The sequence below is a fragment of the Trachemys scripta genome, chromosome 4 (assembly GCF_013100865.1).
Source record: "Trachemys scripta elegans isolate TJP31775 chromosome 4, CAS_Tse_1.0, whole genome shotgun sequence".
NCBI lineage: Eukaryota > Metazoa > Chordata > Testudines > Emydidae > Trachemys > Trachemys scripta.
The window spans coordinates 81,686,229-81,707,764 of record NC_048301.1 but is presented as its reverse complement, the minus strand read 5'-3'; the positions used below and the strand labels follow the sequence as shown (position 1 = coordinate 81,707,764).

At 41.4% G+C, this 21,536-nt stretch overlaps 1 protein-coding gene across 4 annotated transcripts in view; it reads right to left on the bottom strand.

The window, feature by feature from the left end:
* Nucleotides 1-21,536, bottom strand: part of SHANK2 (SH3 and multiple ankyrin repeat domains 2) — a 621,242-nt gene that overhangs the window by 354,018 nt on the left and 245,688 nt on the right. For 3 of the 4 annotated variants that reach the window (XM_034769724.1, XM_034769725.1, XM_034769726.1), the window contains exon 12: nucleotides 2,502-2,811. In XM_034769724.1, the coding sequence (XP_034625615.1) occupies nucleotides 2,502-2,811 (310 nt within the window). Of the gene's footprint in view, nucleotides 1-2,501; nucleotides 2,812-6,497; nucleotides 6,721-21,536 lie in introns of those variants that run through there. The other variant, XM_034769728.1, reaches the window with a different exon arrangement.

The window sequence follows — 21,536 nt, the reverse complement described above, 5'->3', positions numbered from 1 at the left end:
CGTTACAGTTGCACAGAACATTAGGAAAGTGTTTCAGTGGTCTTCAACAAATTTAGAAGCTGGAAATAAGAGCTAGCACCATGTGACCAGCCAGCTTTCTGTGGACCACCAGCAGATGCACTGGAGGCGCCTGGGATGTATATTTATATGTTATACCACATGGCACTGTTTCTACTCTATGTTTGGGTAAGTGTGCAAGTAGTTTCAGTACAAATACTTGCACATGGAGGACTTAGCATTTGGTTTCCACAAATTTTCCAGCATGAAATTGGCTTCTGTTAACATTTATGCTGGTGAAACTCACTCAAGCATTCACAGACAGTGAGCACAGAAGAGGGATGAGAGCAGACAAAGCAAATTCATTTTAAAAAATGAATTAATATTCACAGAAAGTTTTTGCATTATTTGCCCAGCTCCATAAATCAACAAATTATGTTCCAAGAACCTAGAGATATTATTCTAGTAACATTGTATATTCTAATTAGAAGCCAAGTTTTTAAATAGCTTTTAGCTAGATTGTCCTTTGGAGAAAGCAAAACACATTCCCTCTAACTGGAAGGAACAAATAGGAGGGTCCCTGGCAAAGACAATTTAGCAGGTGGACCTCTGCATCTATGTAGTCTCCAGATAGATAAAAGGATCTGCCCACAAGGTTCTCTATGCAGGAGTGAGGCCAAAGGTAATAATTGAATGACTTTGCACAGTTACTACAATATACAACATTGGAACACTTTGCTATATTGGATCAGACCACTGGCCTATGAAGTTCAGAATCCGATCTCGTGCAGTGGTCAATGCCATATGTGATTTAAACAAAAATGTTGTGAATGTTGTAGATTGCAACATTAGACAACTCTGGTGGTATTGCTGATGCCACTATCAAAAAACATGTGTTAGCTGGGTGCCCATAACTGAAGAGGGGGAGGAGAAGAAAAAAAAAAGGAGCAAAGTAAGGGAAGAAAGTAATAGGAAAATGATAACGTCAGCCAAATTCTCTTTTGCTTTAATGACTACAAATTTAGATATAAATCTATTATACATAATATCAAAGTGACACCCAACAGTAGCCAACACTGCTACTTGACAATATTTGTTTTCTTTTTTCATATTGAGATCAGGAAATATGACAGAGAAAGCCCATTATTTTGAATGACAATAGAATTAAGTTTATTTGTATTTAAATTCTATTTGAGTCTCTCACTCTCCCCCTAACTTAAACTGCAATTATCCCTTTATAGGGCCATATTTTGGAGTGTACTGACATTCTTTAAAAGATAAAGCATTCACACCTAATCTATCAATTTTGTTCTATTAAAATGAATGCCAGCATCCACCTTTCTCCAATGAAGCAAGACTTCTCATCCAGTGGGCACAGTCCATAAGTAGGTTGATGGGGGCACCCACTGGGTCACACTCACTAGTCAAGGGGGAAAAAATAAAGCAGCAAAATCCTCAAGTGTTAGGGCCCTGCAGAAAGTAGGAACAGAAGAAGATGCTTGTTCCCTACCACCACAGCCTCCAGCTGCTGCCCCTCCCCAGATCCGCCCCCACCAACCCCCCTAACCAGCCCACAGGAATTCCATAGTCCTCCACTTTTTCTTCCTTCTTGCATACTGCTCAGCTCCAGATCAGGGGAAGTGGGACTTCAAGAGGCTGTGGAGTTGGGTATGTTGCCTCTAACTGGCCTTGAATGCTTTCTGGGAAGGGGGATGGAAGAAAGCAATTGACTCAGGTTCCATCAACAACTTGATGGACAACAGTACCCCTCGCCCAACTGTACAGTAAGCAGACTACAGCCATAAGAGATAATTTGGTCCCTACTACCTCAGAGAGTCTCTCTTTCCCCATGATTTATTAGAGCTGTTACAACCATACAAGACTCTCAAGCTACTTGCGTCTAGAGCTGTGTGAATAACTGATTTTTCAATTCATTGGCTGAACCAAAACACAGAAAACAAAAAATTGTTTTGGGTCAACTGGAAACAAAAATTTCAAACTTTTTGGTAAACCGAAAAAGTAAAACAGTGTTTGTTTTGGATGAAACGTTTCATTTTGTTTTTGAGTTTAACCTTTTAAAAATAAAATCAAAATTCAAAACAAAAGGTCATTTGGAATTGAAAAAAATCAGAATGTTACATTTTGAAAGTGTCTGAAAAATTATCTCCAGCTCTACTAACACCCTGGTTGAAATAGGAGGGGAGTGGTAGAGGATACCAAAGCATGATTTGGTAAGCTTCAGATCATACTGCTAGGTTTACCTATTTACGCAGACTTTGTGAGGAAAGGGATGGAGTGGATAAGAGTATCTGAAAGCAATGGTTAGACGTGTTGACAAGTTTAGCTTTTGGACATTGCTCCAATGCATATGATTTCCTTCAAATGTTCACATCTACCCTGGGCCCAAGATGGACATTTATAATAAATCTGTACTAATGAATATTGTGGTCAGTGTGTCAATAAACTGGTATATTTCATGCTGTAGGAATATTGAAAAAGATCACCTGATGTGCCTATGTTGCTGTCTTTTTGCATCCTCTCCTACCCTGTTTAATGATGGCGACCGACTCCGAGAGGATGGGGTATAACTCCCAACAGTTTTTACAGTTCCATTAGGATTATTCTGCATCTGTTGAAGTAGGTGAGGTGAAAGGCTGCGGTGTGAAGAAGCAGATGATGAAGCTGACCAGTCAGGGATGTTGTTGATGTTCAGATTGTTATCGCTGTTGGAACGAAGTAAGACACGAGGTGCTGCCAAGGTGCTTTGGGGCCTTCGCCTCCTGTTTGAATAGGTAGGGGCCTCTCTAAATGGCACTGTATTAAGAGGGGGAGGGGAAAAACAATTATAGTAATCACATCTGATTTTATCATTTATGCATATTTATCACTCCTTAAAAAGATTCAACAACATATGGCACCTTTTTCGGGTGCTTAGAGTAAGAGAGAAAAAACTATCTTCGCTGATTATCTAATCAAGCTAAATTACAGAATTATATTTAAAATGCAATTAAAACTGAAAACCACTTTCATATGCAACATACTTTGACTTACTGGTTGTAATACGTACTTAAGCCCCACAATACTGGAAACATCAATGACAAATAAATAGTAATGGCAAACATCTGGTTTTTGCCAAGCTTTCATCAACACTATTTGCTCTCGCTCTCTCTCTCAGGCTTTCTTTGAAGCCTAACACAAGTTCATGGACTTGAACAGATCCACAGAAACTTCTTCCTTCATGCTGTTTCTTTTGGGTTCCTTTTTCCTATAGAGACCTAAACTGAGAGAGAGAATTTGGTTCCATTGTCAGTTCAGGAGTAGCCTGGAAATCTTTAATGTTAGCAGTCACCTTAGCTCCATCTGCTAGGTTAAAAATTCAGGACAGATTCTTCTTCTGTTAGAACTCTTACACGGACATAATCCCTAGGTGTCTGTTTTTCTAATCTAGGCATTTCTATTGCATCTATTATTGTATATAGAGCAGAGAGTTCAGTATCCTGAGGTAATATGCTCACTTCAGCTCCCACAAGCATCCATGGGAGAATATACCAAGACATATCTAAACATAGCAATAAATCATTTAACTAATTATTTTTAGCAGAAAAAAATACAAATCAAGGACCTGATCCTGCAAATGCTACTAGCAGAGCACTGCAATTATGGGACAATTTATATTAGTAAACACTATGTCCCAAGACTCTCCATTTCTCAAAGTAATGGATTCTTTAGCCTCAAGTAAAGTTTAAAGAGACTTTTCTAATAAAAGACTTCTTATACACACCCTAGATTTGATGTTTTTTCCTACTATTTTCATAAACTAATAGAGGTCCAATCCTGAAAACCCTTATTTATTTTAGTCCTTATTTATGCAAAATAATCCCATTAACTTCAGTGGGACTCAGAGGGTTTGCAGGATTGAATCCAGAGTTCACAAACCTAAATCTGCAAAGTAATAATAACGATATCACTAACAAAAGGCAGCTTGTAATAATTCAGAAGACTATGCAGATTGTAATTTTCAAAAATTATATAATATTTCAGTTAGGAAAGAAACCCCAGATAATATTTTGCATGTATACAATGTCATTCACCTTGAAAGATAACTGAGTACTCAACCAAAACTTTAAAAGCATATTATGTAAAATAGAACAAATATGTCACACTATAAAAACGCACACATTAAATATAGATATTAATAGATATACACAGAAATCACTTCATCCTCCCCTAATATGCAGCCATCTCTGGTGTGAAACACACCAAGTGCTTAAGATCACAGAGAAATGTTTCACACAGTTTTAGGACAGGAAAAGAAGAATATTTTAACCAATTGTAACTGCAGCTGAAAGAATGAAGTTCCTCAAATAATTTTCACCAGAATTCTTAACTGACAAGTGATTCTGAAGAGGATCATAAAATGCATAGCAAACAGTCAAAATTCCAGGTAGTTGAAACTCTCATTTAGATTAAACTTTCTCTTATAAATATTAACAAAAAAATACATACAGAGAACAGGATTTAAAATTGATGTTAAATTCTACTGTATTTTATTTGAAGCAAAAATTAAATAATAGTTATCTTTACCAACAAGGCTGTTAAGAAGGATGAGACTTAAGAGAGTGCAAAGTTTATGATGGAAATGGCAAAAATCTACAGAACCTCTGAGAGTGGAGGATTTTTCAAGTATATCATAAAGCCCACTTATAAAAATTAAAAAAAATGCAATTAGAAGATAATCAATGGAACTTGTGTTCCTAACGCTACTTAGGTGCTTTCGAATGCATGACACAATGTTCTAAAAGACTCAGCTCAAGGCCAACCCAAACTTTTTAAAGAAAATTCACAACACAATCTTCCATAGTGAGTGTGTCTGAATCCACTGCAAAAAAGGTCCTTTTTTTTCTTCAATTTTTATTCATTGCCACTTTAGAATACTTTCTGGGACTGTTGTCTTGCCATGCTACATGTAGTGTGTGATATGGATGTACAGTTTGTATATAGCTATGCTTGGGACATTTAGCATACTTCTTACTAACAATGTCACTGAAGAGAGGCAGATTGTGTGTAAGATCTTATGGGATAAAATAAGGTAAAATATTTTCTTTTAATAAAGATTACACAAAATAATGTGGATACAATAGTACAGGCTTGCCTATTTATAGCATTTATCTATACATATATCTCCAATTGAAGTTAATGGGAGTTTTGCATTTGGCTTCAAAGAGGACCCAGATGTGGCCCTTAGAATTATTTGTTAGTTCACAAAATGGACAGGATGGAGACTCCACACTAAGATTTTGAATGCTCATAGTTAAGCTCATGAAAAATTAGAATCTATCTACTGAAGACTTATTGTAAAAAAGTTGAAAGGTTTGGAGGGAAGGGGTTTAATAGTTCTGCATATTGCAGAGATATCAGAGGATTAATTGACAGAATGGGATGAGTATTTCTGAGCACATTTACATTGACAAGTTTGAGAAGAATGAAAACTGTGCATACCACTCCAAATAAAAAAACATTTATATATTTCTCAGGTTTCATGTAAATTTATCTTTGCCCACTGAATACTTCAAGTGCAGAGGATTTTAATAATCATTTTGGAATTAACATTTGGTTTGATCCCAATTGTATATTCTTAAAGAGATAGCTGCAAGTAAAATTAGTCTTTACTTTTTGAATTAAAGACTAACATTTTCTTTGTGAAGGTAATGGGAAAATTATCAAAACCACAATTAGGATTTTTTTAGGCACATATCTATGCAGAAAGAGTTAAAAATAACCTCTTTCATGCCCAAAATGATTAATATTCCAACCAACTGTTTTTTCCCCGGCAATCTGCAAACTGTAAGTGGGTGGATATTTTCTTAGCTGCCTCTTACATGGCAATATTTATATTATTTTCACAATAAAAAATAACTACACCACAAAATAATGAAACAAATGTACATGCTTTAAACTCTTTAAACTAAACAATAATTTTTATTGTTAATTATTTTACAGATCTTAAATTCTTATTGCAAAGGTTGTTTGGAGAAACAAATATTATAAAATGACATGAAGACATCTCAACAAATTCCATGCTTTTAAGTTTCAAATCAAGTAATTATTGTACCTTTATATCAAACCTAAGAATTAAATAATACTTTCCTTCCAGCTCTCAGAATTTTATACCTAACAATCCATACTTATGAGAGGACAATTAAGGAGCTTACAGTGATAATATTCACCAAAGAAATCGCTTATACATCTTCAGATGGATTTCTTAGAAAAACAGAACATTTTCTATATCTACCTAAGTTTAAGAAAAAACTAAAATGAGTAAGTCAGGTACCAACTAGATCTAATAATTAGTTGCCTAAATGGATGCTCTGACAGACAAGAATTTTGAAAAAAGAAATGGCAAGAACTGATTAAGTATACAATAAGTAAGCAGATCATATTAAAGGTACACAAGAAAATATCATTTCTCAAACATCAAATTTTCTGAGTTCATTGCTTACCTTCTTTCTTTGTTAAGGCATTTAACAAAGACTTCATTTTCTCTTACTTTAGCAGCAATCCCCTCATTACATAACCTTTTCTAGGAAGAAAGAGGGGAAAAACTACCCAGTTTCTATGTGTTTAAACTGCCTGCACCCTGACATAAGCAGCAGGTTTCTGGGCACCGTGTAATTGCAAGCATAGCTGGGCATGCAGTACCCAGCGTTCTGGTGACAAAGCCCACCCCACATTCTGTCTGTCAGCTGGGAACCAACTGTGCGTAGACTGGAGCTGCTCAAAAAAAACCCCTTGCTATCTTTCACAGTATTAGTCATGTGAACACCACCACCACAGTCTCTCAGACGTTACTCTGCTTTTGTAACAAGCAAACACAGGACTGAAGGAAGGAGAAGCAACGCAGGCTAAGAGGGGACAAAATATATATTTGGAATGGGAGGAGGGGAATCATTCATGGAAAGATACTTCATATCAGCCTTTCAACAGCTAGAACTTGTGAAGGGAAAATCATGAAAGAAATGGGAGCTACTGAATAAGTATGCTCAGCTTTTAAACTTGCCTAGCTTGAATCTCAATGTTCAGATACATTCTATGCTTTTTGATATTTGTTTGCTTGTCTTTTGCAATGCTGTCCAGAGTCAGAGTCAATATGAGTGTGTGCGCATCTAACAATAAGCAAGCTTCACACCATGCCCACATTAAAAATTTAGACAAACTGACACTAAACGGCATTTCTGAACATGACCCATATTCCAGTTTGAAAAGGATGAGATGCAAGCACCAATTATTTTCCACTCCCCCCTCCATTATAATTACACTGAAATAAAATAGATTTTTTTTGTACAAGGAGAAAAAACATTAACATGCAACCAAGCTACTTTATCGAATTCTATGCAGATGACAAATAAATTCTTTAACCATTACAGCTTTTCAAAGGTTTTATTCATGGAAAATTTCTATGGATACCAATGAAAGTCAGTGAAAACATCCTTACAGAGGAAGAACAAACAACTGTAAAGTTGAAGATTACCTTTTTGAAAACACTACAAATAGGAAGTGGGACTTAGGCATTCACAACAAAAATGAATGCTTAGCTGTTGCATAATTCCATTTTGGATATATTTATAAATATTTTAGCAATGCAACATACGGCTTCTAAGGAGTAAGATTTACAAAGACTAACCTAAATTTAAACAGCATAAACCCAAACTGTGTACTAATAATTACTCCATTGCAGTAGTCTCCACTGATTGTTACGATAAGATCCGCAGTTAAACGCTAGATCTTTGTGTTGCTAAGATCACTACTCCATCAACTAAAAAAAGGGAGAGGGATCACATGGATTACTTAGTTGGATTTTACTTCCGTATGCCTGATATACCATCTATGAAATAACTCACAATGTAAAGAAAAGTACTTATTTATTCTTGATAATTAACAGTTTAGAATTCATTTAAAATTTCAATGTTTACGTAGCTATTATTGTTAATGAAAAAATACTCTTACAAAGTGGTATAATTACAGATTTTAAAAAAAGCTGTGAGGATAAAAATTCAGCCCACTAATTTAAAACAAAATACGCAATAGGTAAAAAATATACAAAGGAAATTGGGCAAGAGTATATATATAAAGTTAAATGAATGGATTTGACACTGGATCACAGATTTGCACAGAAAACCTGTGGGCACAGGAATGGTCTTTTTGACTATTTAAACCATGCATAGCTTTCTGTAGAATAAGCTTGGACTCTTATTCATAAACTTATAAATATATGCATTTTATTAGGCCCTCAGGGTGAGAATCAAAACAGCTTACAGAATAAGAACTGCCACATCAGAACTTGACATTGCCACTGATATGAATGCATCAGCTTCTGTGCATTAGAAGGTTTTCCTGCTATTTCAATTTAACCTCACTGATTACCTTTTAGAGTTGGGATTTGGAAAGAGACTACAATTATCAATACTACTTTGAAGTTCTAGAATACCTTCCATCCAAGCCGATAGCTTCCCAAGCATTAATAAATTTAGCAACAATAACTCTGTGTATTATCCCCATTTTACAGATGAGCAAAAGGAGACAGAAGCAGATTCTGTGCTGCACTTGCTGAGATGCACAGTAAAGAAGGTGTAGTCAAAGGAAGACATTTGTGACATCTGGATTCTGGGCTACTGTAGGGGCCAAGCATAAATTAGATCAGCTTCAAGAGCATCTCTAACTTGAAGCAGCTTCCTCAGAGCTGCTTATTGGCTGTCTCACAGCCAAGAATCCCTGTAGCATTGAGCAGTACGGATATGTCTCTAGACCAGGGGCTATGAGAGAGGGTAGACTGTCAATCCTACACTGCTCTTGGGCTAAGGAAAATGCTTCCCAGGCTTGTTGTGGCTACTTTATGCAGCATATAAAGCCTAGGCCCAGAATGAGCTTCAGATAGCTTAAGAGAACTGCCCAAAGTCACGCAGGAAATGAATGGAACCAAGGTCTCCTGTTGTCCAGTTCTGTGCCTTAATCACAACACCAACTAAAGAAAGAAAAAAAAAACGTAAAGGCTAAACAGCCTGGATTTACCAATACCATGGATTCTCAGACTTGCTCATCTGTCCCTAAGAAGGGCAAGGTAATAGACTGAAAAAAAAAAAATAGGACCCTTCAGAAACTCTGAATTCCAAATTCCTATTGTGCATTTCTGATATGAGGGTTAGCTACAAAACTTGGGGACCCATTTGCAGGATGAGGACCTTAACTGTCCTCTGTTCAATCCAGCCTTAGTCCATCACTGCTCAAGAGATCCTATCAGATTTAGAGCCAAATTTTGATACTTTAAACTGAACTACCAATGCACTTTGGGCTTGAGATCATCTTTTTGATACTAAGTGATTACTGTGCCTAGCACAATGGGGTCTACATCTCTGACTGGGCCTCTAGTTACTACTACAAAACACATACAAATAAATAATGTGTGCTACCAAGAATGCAAAGAATGGCATAATTATGTAACTGAAATTAGTTGATAGCGTGAAATGCTACAGGTGTAAATCACAAAAAAATTAACTCTTTTAAAGAAAAACGTTCTCCAATTCAAATAAAAGTCACTGATCCCTGCCACACAAGGTTGCCAAGCATCCGGTTTTCGACCAGAACACCGGGTCAAAAAGGGATTCTGGCAGCTCTACTCAGCACTGCTGATGGGGCCGCTAAAAGTCTAGTCAGTGGCGCAGTGGGGCTAAGGCAGGCTCCCTGCCTCCACGTGGATCCCAGAAGTGGCGGCATGTCCTCCCTCCGATTCCCAGGCTCAGGGGCAGCCAGGGAGCTCCGTGCACTGCCCCCGCCCTGAGCTCTGGCTCCCCAGCTCCCATTGGCTGGGAACTGCGGCCAATGGGAGCTGCAGCGATGGCACCTGCGGACGGGACAGCGCACGGAGCGACCTGGCCATGCCTCCACCTAGGAGCCGGAGGGGAATGATGGCCACTTCCAGGAGCCACCTGAGGTAAGCACCACCCGGAACCTGCATCCCGCACCCCCTCCCAAGCCCCAACCCTCTGCCCCAGTCCTGAGCTCCCTCCCACACCCAAACTCACAGAGCCTGCACCCCACACTCCTTGCTGCAGCCCAACGCCCTGCCACAGCCCTGAGCCCCTCCTACATGCCAAACCCCTTGACTCCAGCCCAGAGCCCCCTCTGCATCCCAAACTCCTGCCCCACTCCTCCCTCCCACACTCTGAACCCCTAATTTATGGCCCCACCCCAGAGCCCACACGCCCAGCCAGAGCCCTCACCCCCTCCTACACTCAAACCACCTGCCCCAGCCCTGTGTGAAAATGAGCGAGTGAGCGAGGGTGGGGAAGAGCGAGCGATGGAGTAAAATAGGATGGAGTGAGGGGGTGGGCATTAGGGAAGGGGTGGTGCAAGGGGTTTTCTGCAGTCAGAAAGTTGGCCACCCTACTACCACACTAAGAAGATAGCAAAAGCTACAGAATATCCTGCACCTCATCTGGATAATATATATAACATAGCCAAAATAGTGAAGAAGTTACTCACCTTGTGCAGTAACGATGGTTCTTCAAGATGTGTCCCCCCTATGGGTGCTCCACTGTAGGTGCACGTGCATCCTGGCATTGCTGATCAGAGAACTTTGGTAGTAGTGTCCATTAGGCCCACACATGTGCTGTCTCTCCTCCTGCCTCACCACAAGGAGAACCAGTGCACATGGGATAACCTCCCTCAGTTCCTTCTCTACCGCAGAGCCATAAACATGAAGTCCATAGGGGGCGGGGGATAGGGGAGCATTCATTGGGACACACATCTCGAACCATTGTTACTGCACAACGTGAGTAACTTCCTTGTGTAATGCCCCTATGGGCGCTCCACTGTAGGTGACTCCCAAGCAGTAACCCCACAGGAGGGCTGGGGCTTCAGAGTCGAGTCAGTTACAGATGACAATACCGTGGAGCCGAAGACGATGTCAGAGGTGGAGTCCCCAGTAATTGCATAATGTTCTGCGAAGGTGTAGACTGACACTCAAGTTGTTGCTCTACAGATTTCTGAAATAGGGACATTCTTGAGAAAGTGACAGATGAGGAGATTGACCTCGTGGAGTGCATGCAAATACCATCTGGAGGTGTCATGTTGCGAACCTGAAAACATTGTTTAATGCAGTTTGAGACCCATCTGGAATGTCTCTGGGCTGATATTGCTGAGCCCTTAGAACTTTCCGTAGTAGATGGGAAAAACTTAGGAGACCTCCTAAAAGCCTTTGTTCTATCCAGGTAAAAGGCCAAGATTTTCCTAAAGTCTAGCGCAGGGGTAAGCAACCTATGGCACAGGTGCCAAAGGCGACACACAAGCTGATTTTCAGTGGCACTCACATTGCCCGGGTCCTGGCCATCGGTCCCAGGGGCTCCGCTGCTGGCCTGGTGTACTGGATGCTGGCCCCCTGCCAGCTGGGGTTCCGTCCGCCAGCCCCGCTCAGCCTGCTGCTGGCTCTGGGTCCCGGCCACCAGTCCAGGGGGCTCTGCTGCCGGCCTGGGGTCCCGGCTGCCAGCCTGGGGCTCTGCAGCCGCCCGCAGCTGTGGCTCACTGGCCCCAGCTTGGGGCAGTGAGGGGTGCAGACAGGGGCAAGAGAGGGCGCAGCTCAGCACCCCCTCCTTAAGAATTGTTCCAGCGCCACTGTACTGGGATGTTTTTAAGTCCTGATTTGCTCTTACATCACTGTCACGCCATGTGGAACAGCACATTGCGTTTGACGTTGAGATTAGAAATGTGCATGCAAGAACTGGAATCAGAATTTTCTGACAGATTTCAAGATTTGGCCCAATGCTTTCTTTTCTCATTAAACCTGAAAAGTTCAATGAAAGTGACTTGGATTTGTCTGTATTTCAGTGGACGGGTACTGAAGATTTCAAAATGCAGCTCATTCAGTTAAAAAGCTCAGAATTGTGGGCATCAAAGTTTGGAGATCTGTTGACTGAACTTGAAACTACCAAGAGAGATCATGGGGCCTCTATTCTGACCTGCTGGATGTCCCTGACAGTGAAATTTAATTGTTCGAAGAAAATTGCATTTGCAATACTTTCAGCATTTGGATCCACATACCTGTGTGAACAGGTATTTACACACATGAAATCTGTCCTCGGTCCTTCTTGCAGTTGGTTAACAACTGATCACTCAGAAGCCTGTGTGCAGCTTAAAGTATCCAAATACGTGCTAGACATTGGAAAACTCAGCAAGGAAAAGCAAGAGCAAGGATCACACTAAACTGATAAGATCTGCATTTTAATTTTATTTTAAACGAAGCTTCTTAAACAATTTAAAAACCTTAATTTTCTTTACATACAATAGTTTAGTTATATATTATAGACTTATAGAAAGAGACCTTCTAAAAACATTAAAATGTATGACTGGCACGCGAAACCTTAAATTAGAGTGAATAAATGAAGACTCGCACTTCTGAAAGGTTGCCGACCCCTGGTCTAGCGTGTGTAGTATAGCCTCCCTATTGTCACGGTAACACTTGGGGTAAAAAGTCAGAAGGCGGATCAGTTGGTTCATGTGAAAGGTCACCTTTGGGGTGAACTATGGGTGTGATCTTAGTGTGGCCTGGTCCTGAAAGAAAAATATGTAGGGGGAATGTGCCATCAGGGTCACTATTTCCCCTATTCTCCTAGCAGAGGTGATTGCCACCAGGAAGGCCATTTTCACAGACAGGTATGTAAGTGAGCAGGTAGCCTGGGTTTGTCTCATGTAGAGGTGGGATGTCAGGGTTGGGGGAAAAGATTAATTATAATCCTAAGGGATCTTTTTGTGGTTGGGTGTGATAATACTGGAGTATCCCTCCACTTGTCAATGGAAGGCTGCTATAGTCGCTAGGTGAACCCTGAGGCCTGGTCTATACTACCCGCCTGAATCGGCGGGTAGAAATCGACCTCTCGGGGATCGATTTATCGCGTCCCGTCGGGACGCGACAATCGATCCCCGAATCGGCGCTCTAACTCCACCAGCGGAGGTGGTAGTAAGCGCCGCCGACAAAAAGCGGCAGAAGTCGATTTTGCCGCCGTCCTCACAACGGGGTAAGTCGGCTGTAATACGTCGAATTCAGCTACGCTATTCACGTAGCTGAATTTGCGTATCTTAAATCGACTCCCCGCTGTAGTGTAGATGTACCCTCAGTGAACTTAGTTAGTCCTGATTTTTTAAGAATCAGCATAGTCTATGACTTTTGGGAGATTCATAGATTCTAGGACTGGAAGGGACCTCGAGAGATCGAGTCCAGTCCCCTGCCCGCATGGCAGGACCAAATACTGTCTAGACCAGAGTAGCAGATGTCAGGGAAATCTGTTGGGAATTGCACAAAGTCTGAAACCTGGACCACTTTTGCAGGTAAGTACAACGTGTTGTGGATTTTCCTTATACCTCTTCTGAGCAGGAGATTTCTATGTGCTGGAACTAAGAAGGAGCCAAGCCTTGAGGTGGAGAATCCCCAGGTTGGGATGTAGAGTGCATCCTTCATTCTTTGATAGGAGGTATGGAGTAGATTGGAATGAGATCGATGGTACTCTTACCTGTCACAATTCGTGACATGCCCAAGTCTGTCTCAGTCAAATGGGACCAATTGGTATTACGTGTGTACCTTCTCTTTTTAATATGACTTTTGACAGTAGGGGAAATGGAGAAAAGTCACAGAGAAGGTCCTTGTCCCACAGAAGAAGGAGTGCATCACCCAAGGAATGTTGCGCCATCCCTGCTCTGGGAGGGTTAACATGCACATTTCTTGTTCAAGTAAATGGCAAACAGGTCCGTGGTCAATGTCCCCCACCACCTGAATAGGTCATGAAGTACTGCTGGGTTTATCTCCCATTCCAGGTCATGTGGGAACTTGCAACTGAAACGATCCACTATCAAGTTGTGTGTGCGTACAAGGTAGGCCGCTGATAGTGTAATGTGGGAGAAGCACCAGTTCTGTAATTTTAGTGCTTCTGCACAGAGAGAGGACAGCCTGGCTCCTCCCATCGATGTATGTGTCTTCAAAGGGAAGGTCTTCAACGTTTCAGTTGCACCTCTTTAGGGAAGCCTGAAAGGTCGCATAACCACTTGGTCCGTGGAGATGGACCAAGCCACTGTATCAGCTGCGTTGAGGGCTCACTGGAGCATAGGTTTGGCTACTAGCAGCCCTTCCTGGACAGTAGCTCAGAACTGGTTGCACTGTGACTCTGGGACCCAATCAATAAAGCTGTTGAATTTCGAATAGTTAATAGTCATACTTGGCTGTAAAGGCTTGATAATTTGCTATTCGAAACTGTGAAGTGGCGGAGGAGGAGGCCTTCCTCCAAAATTGGTCCAAGCATTTCTAATCCCTATTGTAGAAGGTGGATCTCACTTGGTGGTAGCATCCATGATGATGGAGTTGGGGAGGAAGCGTGGGAAAAAGAAATTGTGTCTCCCTAGGTAGGATGTAATATTTGTATTGGCCCATTTACAAGTAGGTGTCACTGACCCTGGGGTTTGTCCTATAGTTTTTGTGGGGTCCAGGAGAACCTCATTGATGGGGATGGCTATTTTGGAGGAGAAGAAAGAGTGTAAGATGTCAAGGAGTTGAGGTGAGTGTCTTTGGTTTCTGCCAGGGTTATCTGCAGTGTGTCTGCAACCCTTTTTGTTGGTTCTCAAAGTAACCTCTTCCTCCAATCCGCCCTCCTGTTCCTCCATAATCTCCTCCGGAGATTCCAATGTTCTGGATGCCCCATTCGAGGGAGAATGTCTCAGAGGTTCATGGATGAGGCTGGAAGCCCGAGAAGTATGGGGGCAATATGTCATCCAGGGATCCCAGTATGGTCACTGGGGCAGTGGGACAGAGCTCAGCTATGGCACTCATGGCTGGCTGTACCATGGTGGTGGATGGGCAGGCTGAAGGTATACCTGAGTAGCCTCTTGATAGTAGGCATCATAGGGAGCATGGGAGGAGGAGTGGGAAATAAACTCCTGTGGCTCGCTATCTGATTCTCCACTAGAAAGTGGAGGTGCATGGCAGAGTATCAGAGAAGACTCCCGCCCTGGGAGCGGACTTGGTACCGAAGTCCATGCAGAGGGTAGCAACGATATTGAGCATACCAGAGATCTTTTATGGCTAGCTCGGGGCTCACTCTGGGGACTCATGGCTCTCCTTTTTGACAATTTACAAGAGGGGTCCATAACCAATTTCTTCGACCCACAGTCCTTGGATGTTGAGGGCTGTGGGGAAGACTTGTGCCTTCTGGGTGACTCCTGACCAGGGAAGGTTGTAGAGCTGCCTCTATGAAGATGATCTTCTGTGTTAACTCCCTGTCCTTTCGATAGCTGGGTCTGAGCTGTTGACAGAGATCTGCAGAACGTGGCCTTCCCCAAAGCAACATATGCTGCAGGAGTGTTGTTTGCCACAGGGATGGATTCCTTGCAAGGGAGGCAATTCCTGAAGCCTGGTGAGCCAGGCATATCCCATTGCGGGGACAGGTCCCTGACAAAAAAGCATGGAAAAATTTAAAAAAAAATTGATTTTTATTTTTGAGAGAAAACAAAGAGAGAAAACCACAACTTAGACCAACTATTAAGAATGCTAAAGAAGCTAAGGGCACGTCTTCACTACCCGCCGGATCGGCGGGTAGCAATCGATCTATTGGGGATCGACTTATCGCGTCTAGTGAAGATGCAATAAAATCGATCCCCGATGGCTCTGCCATCGACTCCGGAAATCCACGGTGGCAAGAGGCGGAAGCGGAGTTGACGGCGGCGCGGCAGCGGTCGACTTGCCACCGTCCTCACAGCCAGGTAAGTCGACCTAAAATACGCAACTTCAGCTACGCTATTCACGTAGCTGAAGTTGTGTATCTTAGGTCGACTCCCCCGCCCCGTAGTGTAGACCTAGCCTAACAATTGCAACTGGACTACTAGTAGCTCTAGCCAGGGATGGTGGAGAAGGAACTGAGGGAGATTAGCCCTCACGTGCCGGTTAGCCTTGTGGTGGGGCACGAGGGGAGACAGCACATGTGCAAGTCTAACGGGCACTGCTACCAAAGTTCTCTGATCAGCAGTGCAGGGATGCAGGCACATCTAGAGTGGAGCACCTATAGGGACACTACACAGAGAAGAACTGGCACTATCACTTAGATTCCTAGTCAGGAAGAAAAGATCTCTACCTGAGACTCCATCCCAGGCTGAGTCCCACGGACGTTGGCATAGGATTTTGGGAGTCTAGTCCATGCAAGATGCAGTGCCAAGATGATGAATAAACCACACCCAAACCCAAAACCATCTCACTATATGTGTCTCAGTGCTTTGATTGGCATCTAAGACAGTTACATACTATACAATACAGATATGCTAGGAAAGTGTTAATTTAATAGGGGTCAGTCATTGCATTTCACATATAGTAAAAGAAAAAACTTGCAGGCCACTTTAGCCAATCAGAATAAATCCCAGAAGGCATTTCTTGTTAGATTCTTGCAGGAGCAGTCACATTTCATGATGCAGAGGTTTCTAATCAGTGTCAGATTTTAGTTCTCTTCATTTTACATTGAGGAATTCTTTTATAACTTGTATTCTAGTGTGTGCACCTACGTCTTGGGATATAAAATCCAATTATTTGGCTACACTAACCCACAGTTGTAAAAATACTTTTCAACTCTGTAGCATCTTTAATCTGGATATTTCAAAGGACTTCAAAAACAAATTAATAAAGCCTTAAAAGGTTAACTTTTCCCTGTTCTTGCACGGGTGTTATGGGGAAGTCTAAAATACATCTGCTCAGGGATGTCTCTGTGAAGGTTGGGCTACATACACAGGTCAATGGATTAAGTTTCAGCCACAAGATGGGGAGTTCACTCTTTACTTCCTGATCATTTTAACTAACATATAGAACTGAACTGTATGTTAATTTTAAGTTCTTGTTACACTAAGTCACAGACCAAAGTGATGCTGCTGACAGATACAAAGGGAAGCCCTCAACTAAGGGGAACAAAAAACAACTTATTAAAAAAATGGTACTACTCATTCCAGGAAATTCGAATGAGAGGAAGTGTTTGCATGATGCAGATTTTCTCCAAAAAAAAAAAATCTAGCATAAGAAAGATTTTTTAATGATGTATTAAGATAAAGCTGTCAATAGCCTCAATACTTCAGCATTTAGATTAGGGATGAGCATGAGGACCTTGCCCACAACCCCAATAGCCAGAGGGCAACTCAGTGCTGAAAATGAAGCAGAGGGACCCACCCAGCAACTCTAAGAATGAGGCATTAAGGGTCCGACCCCAAAAAACCTCATGCTGATATAGTTAGACAGTTGGAACTATCTATAATAGCATCTTCTTATTGGCTAGCTGCTATTTGTTTCAATCACCTCATGTTGTTCTATGTTTCAAGACAAATACCTTTGACGGGTTTGAAGAAACCGGACTTCAGAATAATGACATATAAAAGCTTGAAATCATGGACAGGACAGGATTTTCTAATAAATTTTTAGCAACTGTTTGCCAAAGTATTGAGCACCAGACTTGTAAATAGCTGCAACTCTGCCTACTGCAGTAAAATCAGATAATATTAATGTAAAGCTGGAGATATACAGTGCTTACAATATGCAACAGAAGAAAAACAGCATCCCTGCTCCAATGAGTAGCAGAGTGGCATATGGAGCAGGAAATGTAGGAAGAAACTAGGTCAGAGGTGCACATAGCAGCAAAATTGTGGGAAGTTAAGATATGAAGAAGAAACTTGCTCTAAATGTGAAGAAAGAGTAAAAGCCAAGAAGGAGGAAATCTAGCCAGTAATGAGAGAGCAAAGAAAGAAATGAGATAGGAGAAGGCTATGACAGTCAATAAAATCTTAAGAGCATGAATGAGATCTAGCAGTGATGTCAGTAAGAAGAAAAAAAGTATATTTGGATGCTGTTATACAGGATATGCTTTTATTTTACCTTGTATCCACGGTGTAAATATTAGAAGCAGTATAGGAGGTGTATTAAATGGACAAACTTCCCAATTTTACTTACAAACTACTACTATTTGGCTACTCCCCTCCCTTCAAACAAAGCGTGTAACAGGGATGGGGAAACCTCAGGAAGCCAGCTGAGTTGGTTTTCCCGCAGCTTCGTAGCACTGGACCATCGTGACAAGCAGCCACACTTGTGATCAGAATCTAGCTCCTAATTTCTTTTACCTACTTCTTGGTTACAAGTAACATCAAAGTTTACCCTAACTGAACAAATTTAGAAGAAATAAATGTTTCTCTATTTTCAATTGGTGCATTTGGCAGTGCTTTGTACACAGTCAGTTTCCATGTCTCCCTGCATAGTCAGTTTCCCTTGCTTTGTGTTGGCCTTTCACACAGGAAGAGCAAGATTATGTCGATCAGAGTTTATTCTGCTACTTGATTTCACAACATACTGCTTTAACCTAACCATGAACCTGGAAAGTAAGTAGTAGGACAAAGCATCTGCACTTCCAAAATGTTGTGGATAATGTTGATTTTATTTAGAAAAACAACACCATTTCTACAGTTGCAAACTGTTTGCAGCACTCAATGGAAGAATCATTAGTTTCCAGTAGGAAGTAGAACCCATGTAACTCGTTAATTTGGCCAACTGTCTCACCATGGTCACGCATATACATTATACCAGAATCGTTTACTATACAAATGTAATTATGTTTTAGATACTTTAAAAAAGGAATACTTGTTTACACTATTTTAGGTGCAGTTCTACTTGCACCATGTCATCATTCACACCTGTGCAAAGTGGATGTAAAATGCTACCACTCTGATTTGGTAACGTTGTATCTCCAACTTTGCAAAAGTGCAAATGACAACACAGACTGCAAGGAAGTGAAGAATCTGACCTATTATGCATGCAGCTTTAACACCCTTTGCATCTCATTTTCTTCACACAAACATGGTGCTACTCCTAATCTATAGCAAGGCAAGAGAGAAAAATCAGAACCATTACCATACAGGCCATGTAGGACCATGAGTTGGTATAAGGCAACAACTCAAAGGGGGTTGAATACTTGCCTGAAAGGAAGTGAGAAAGCCCTCTTTCAGGCACAGCTCCCTCCCTTTCATCTCTCTGGTCCTAGTGTTCTCCAGCCATTCTCCTGTCCCACTCCACTTTCCCTTGCTGACTGCAGCACAGTCTCTCTGCTGTCACCTCCAGCAGATTTTGTCTTGAATGGCTGTTTAAAATTTAGCTCCCTCTGAGCAGACTAGCTACTAACTCAAGTCAGTACATTCAGTCACTCAACCTGGAGATCTCTACCACCCTGAAACCTTCTCACTGACTTATGTGGACTGAGGAAAAAAGCAACAACCTGGCTCTTTCTTCAAATTGTCTTTGGTTGAGAGCAGGAGCAGTGAAGGAAAAACAAGAGAGAAAAAACAACAACCCATGAGTGGATGGCTTATGAATGGAGGATTAATGAGTGGCTCTGGGTATCTGCAGTGAACTGACCATGGGTGGATGGAAGGGGAAACAAGAGAACAAATAATATAGTCTCTGTGGGGAAGGAAAACTAGGGTCAAAATGACAGGTGAAAATATATTGGTAGCAAGAAGGATGAATGAGAAGAGACAGAAGGGGGAAATTGATGGGGGATTGTGGAAAAGGGAAGAAAAGATTGAGGGGAACTCAAACACAGAAAAATGAAAAAAAGGAGGGAGAACAAATCAGCCATCCTGAGCCCCTCTTATGGCATGAGGTCATTTTGTAGGGCCCCTGTCTCAGTTTCCCCACTTTTCAGGAATCTCTGATTATCAAAACAAACTCTTCTCAAATTCAGCAACCCCCCACCTTGAGGATGGATTCATTTACATAACAAAATATATAGAACAAAAAGTTCTCAAATCTATGCTCCCAGTCTTCCTGCTGGGAGTCTCCCAGGCCTTCTCTTCCTAAAGCCCCTTTCCCCTGAAAACTCAGGATTCCCTGCTACAGCTACTCACCCTCAGCAGACTCCATAAACAGATAGCATTTATCTCCCCCTTCTCATCTCTGCTGCTCTTTACAGGAGAACCAGCTCCTCCTTTTCCATCTGGTTCTACTAATTAAACCCTATACCTCAGCCCAGCTGTGGCAGGCACAGCTAATTGTACAAGGCTGGCCAGCTCCAGGCCTCCAGCCTTTAAAGGGGCAAGTCACCCTGTTATAAAACCCTCCAGGAAAAAAGTTTGAAGAGAAAAGGAAAAAAAACTAAACTGACATATACAGTCAAAAAAGAAAAATAAAAGGAATGAAAGGAAATTAAAAGTGCACTAGGGAGAGTTTTTAAAAGTTATCACAATGGAAATTTTAATAGCAAAGTGTTACGTTAAATCAATAATGAAAGTAAATGGGATAGACTGGACAGAGAAGGGGGAGGAAGGGAGCACATACTGCAGCTCACCTAGGGCAGAAAAATGCCTAGGGCCTTTCACACACATACTTCTAACAATGGTCAAACAAGCTAACTGACTTCCATAAAGAGAAGTTTCACTGTGAAATGTGGGAGGAAACAAAACAAGTGCCTTATATATGCATGAATTACCTCAAGTTGCATGATGGTATCTACTTCAAAAATAATACTCATGGCTGGGGAAGAACCAATCCCATAACTGACATTTCTCCATGCTCATATCTGAGCTCAAAAGGTATTTGTGGACTGAAAAGTGATCATAGTGATCATAGTTGAGTGACCCCATCTCACTCAACCTCTGCTTCCCATGCTTCCTGCTTTCTAATGACTTTAGTGACCAATAGCTCTACAAAGTCAACACAGTGATGGAAAAGGGAGGGAGGGCAGATTCTATTCTGGCTCATGTATCAACACAACTGTGAACTACATTTAAAGAGAGGATTAAATTCTCAGTTACACCTCTGCAGTCTATCTGAAGACAATGAGTGTGTAACTACTGGAGACAGAATTTAAAGAAAGTAGGGTAACAGAGGTGTAACAGGGAATATGCTTGGCTCACAGAATCCCTTACTGGTAAGGCTGCATCAGGCGGAAAGAACCCAACAGGACTCTCTGACCCCAGCCTGTGTTAGCAGGGCTGGTAGACAAAAATAAAACCAATTATTTCAATTGCAGACTAAACATCGTTGATATGGAGTCACTGACAGGCAAAAGCATGTAATCCCACAATGTCATTTTTACACTTCAGTACACGTGCTCCTTAAGAATGATGATTATGTAAATTAATAATTCTTATCCCTTCCTTCCCAAAGTAATCAACTAAGGCCTGATTTCCAAACCCTACCTAAGTGTACATTTTGCAATCACATGGACCCACTTTCTAATGTACTAACATATGTATATTCCTGATAGAGAGAAATAAAGCTTCTATCCCTTTCAAATCTCTTATGGGTGTCTGTCTGCCTAGGAGTATATGCAAATGAGCTGTTTGCATGAAAACTTCCAGTGGTGAGCGTGCAGAGTAGGAATAAATGAATGCTTACCTAGGGCTGAAAATCAAGCCCTATAATTAAAGCTGATAAAAAATTGTTGGAATGATTTTCCAACAAAAAGCCCTTTTAGAAAAACCGAAATTTTCCA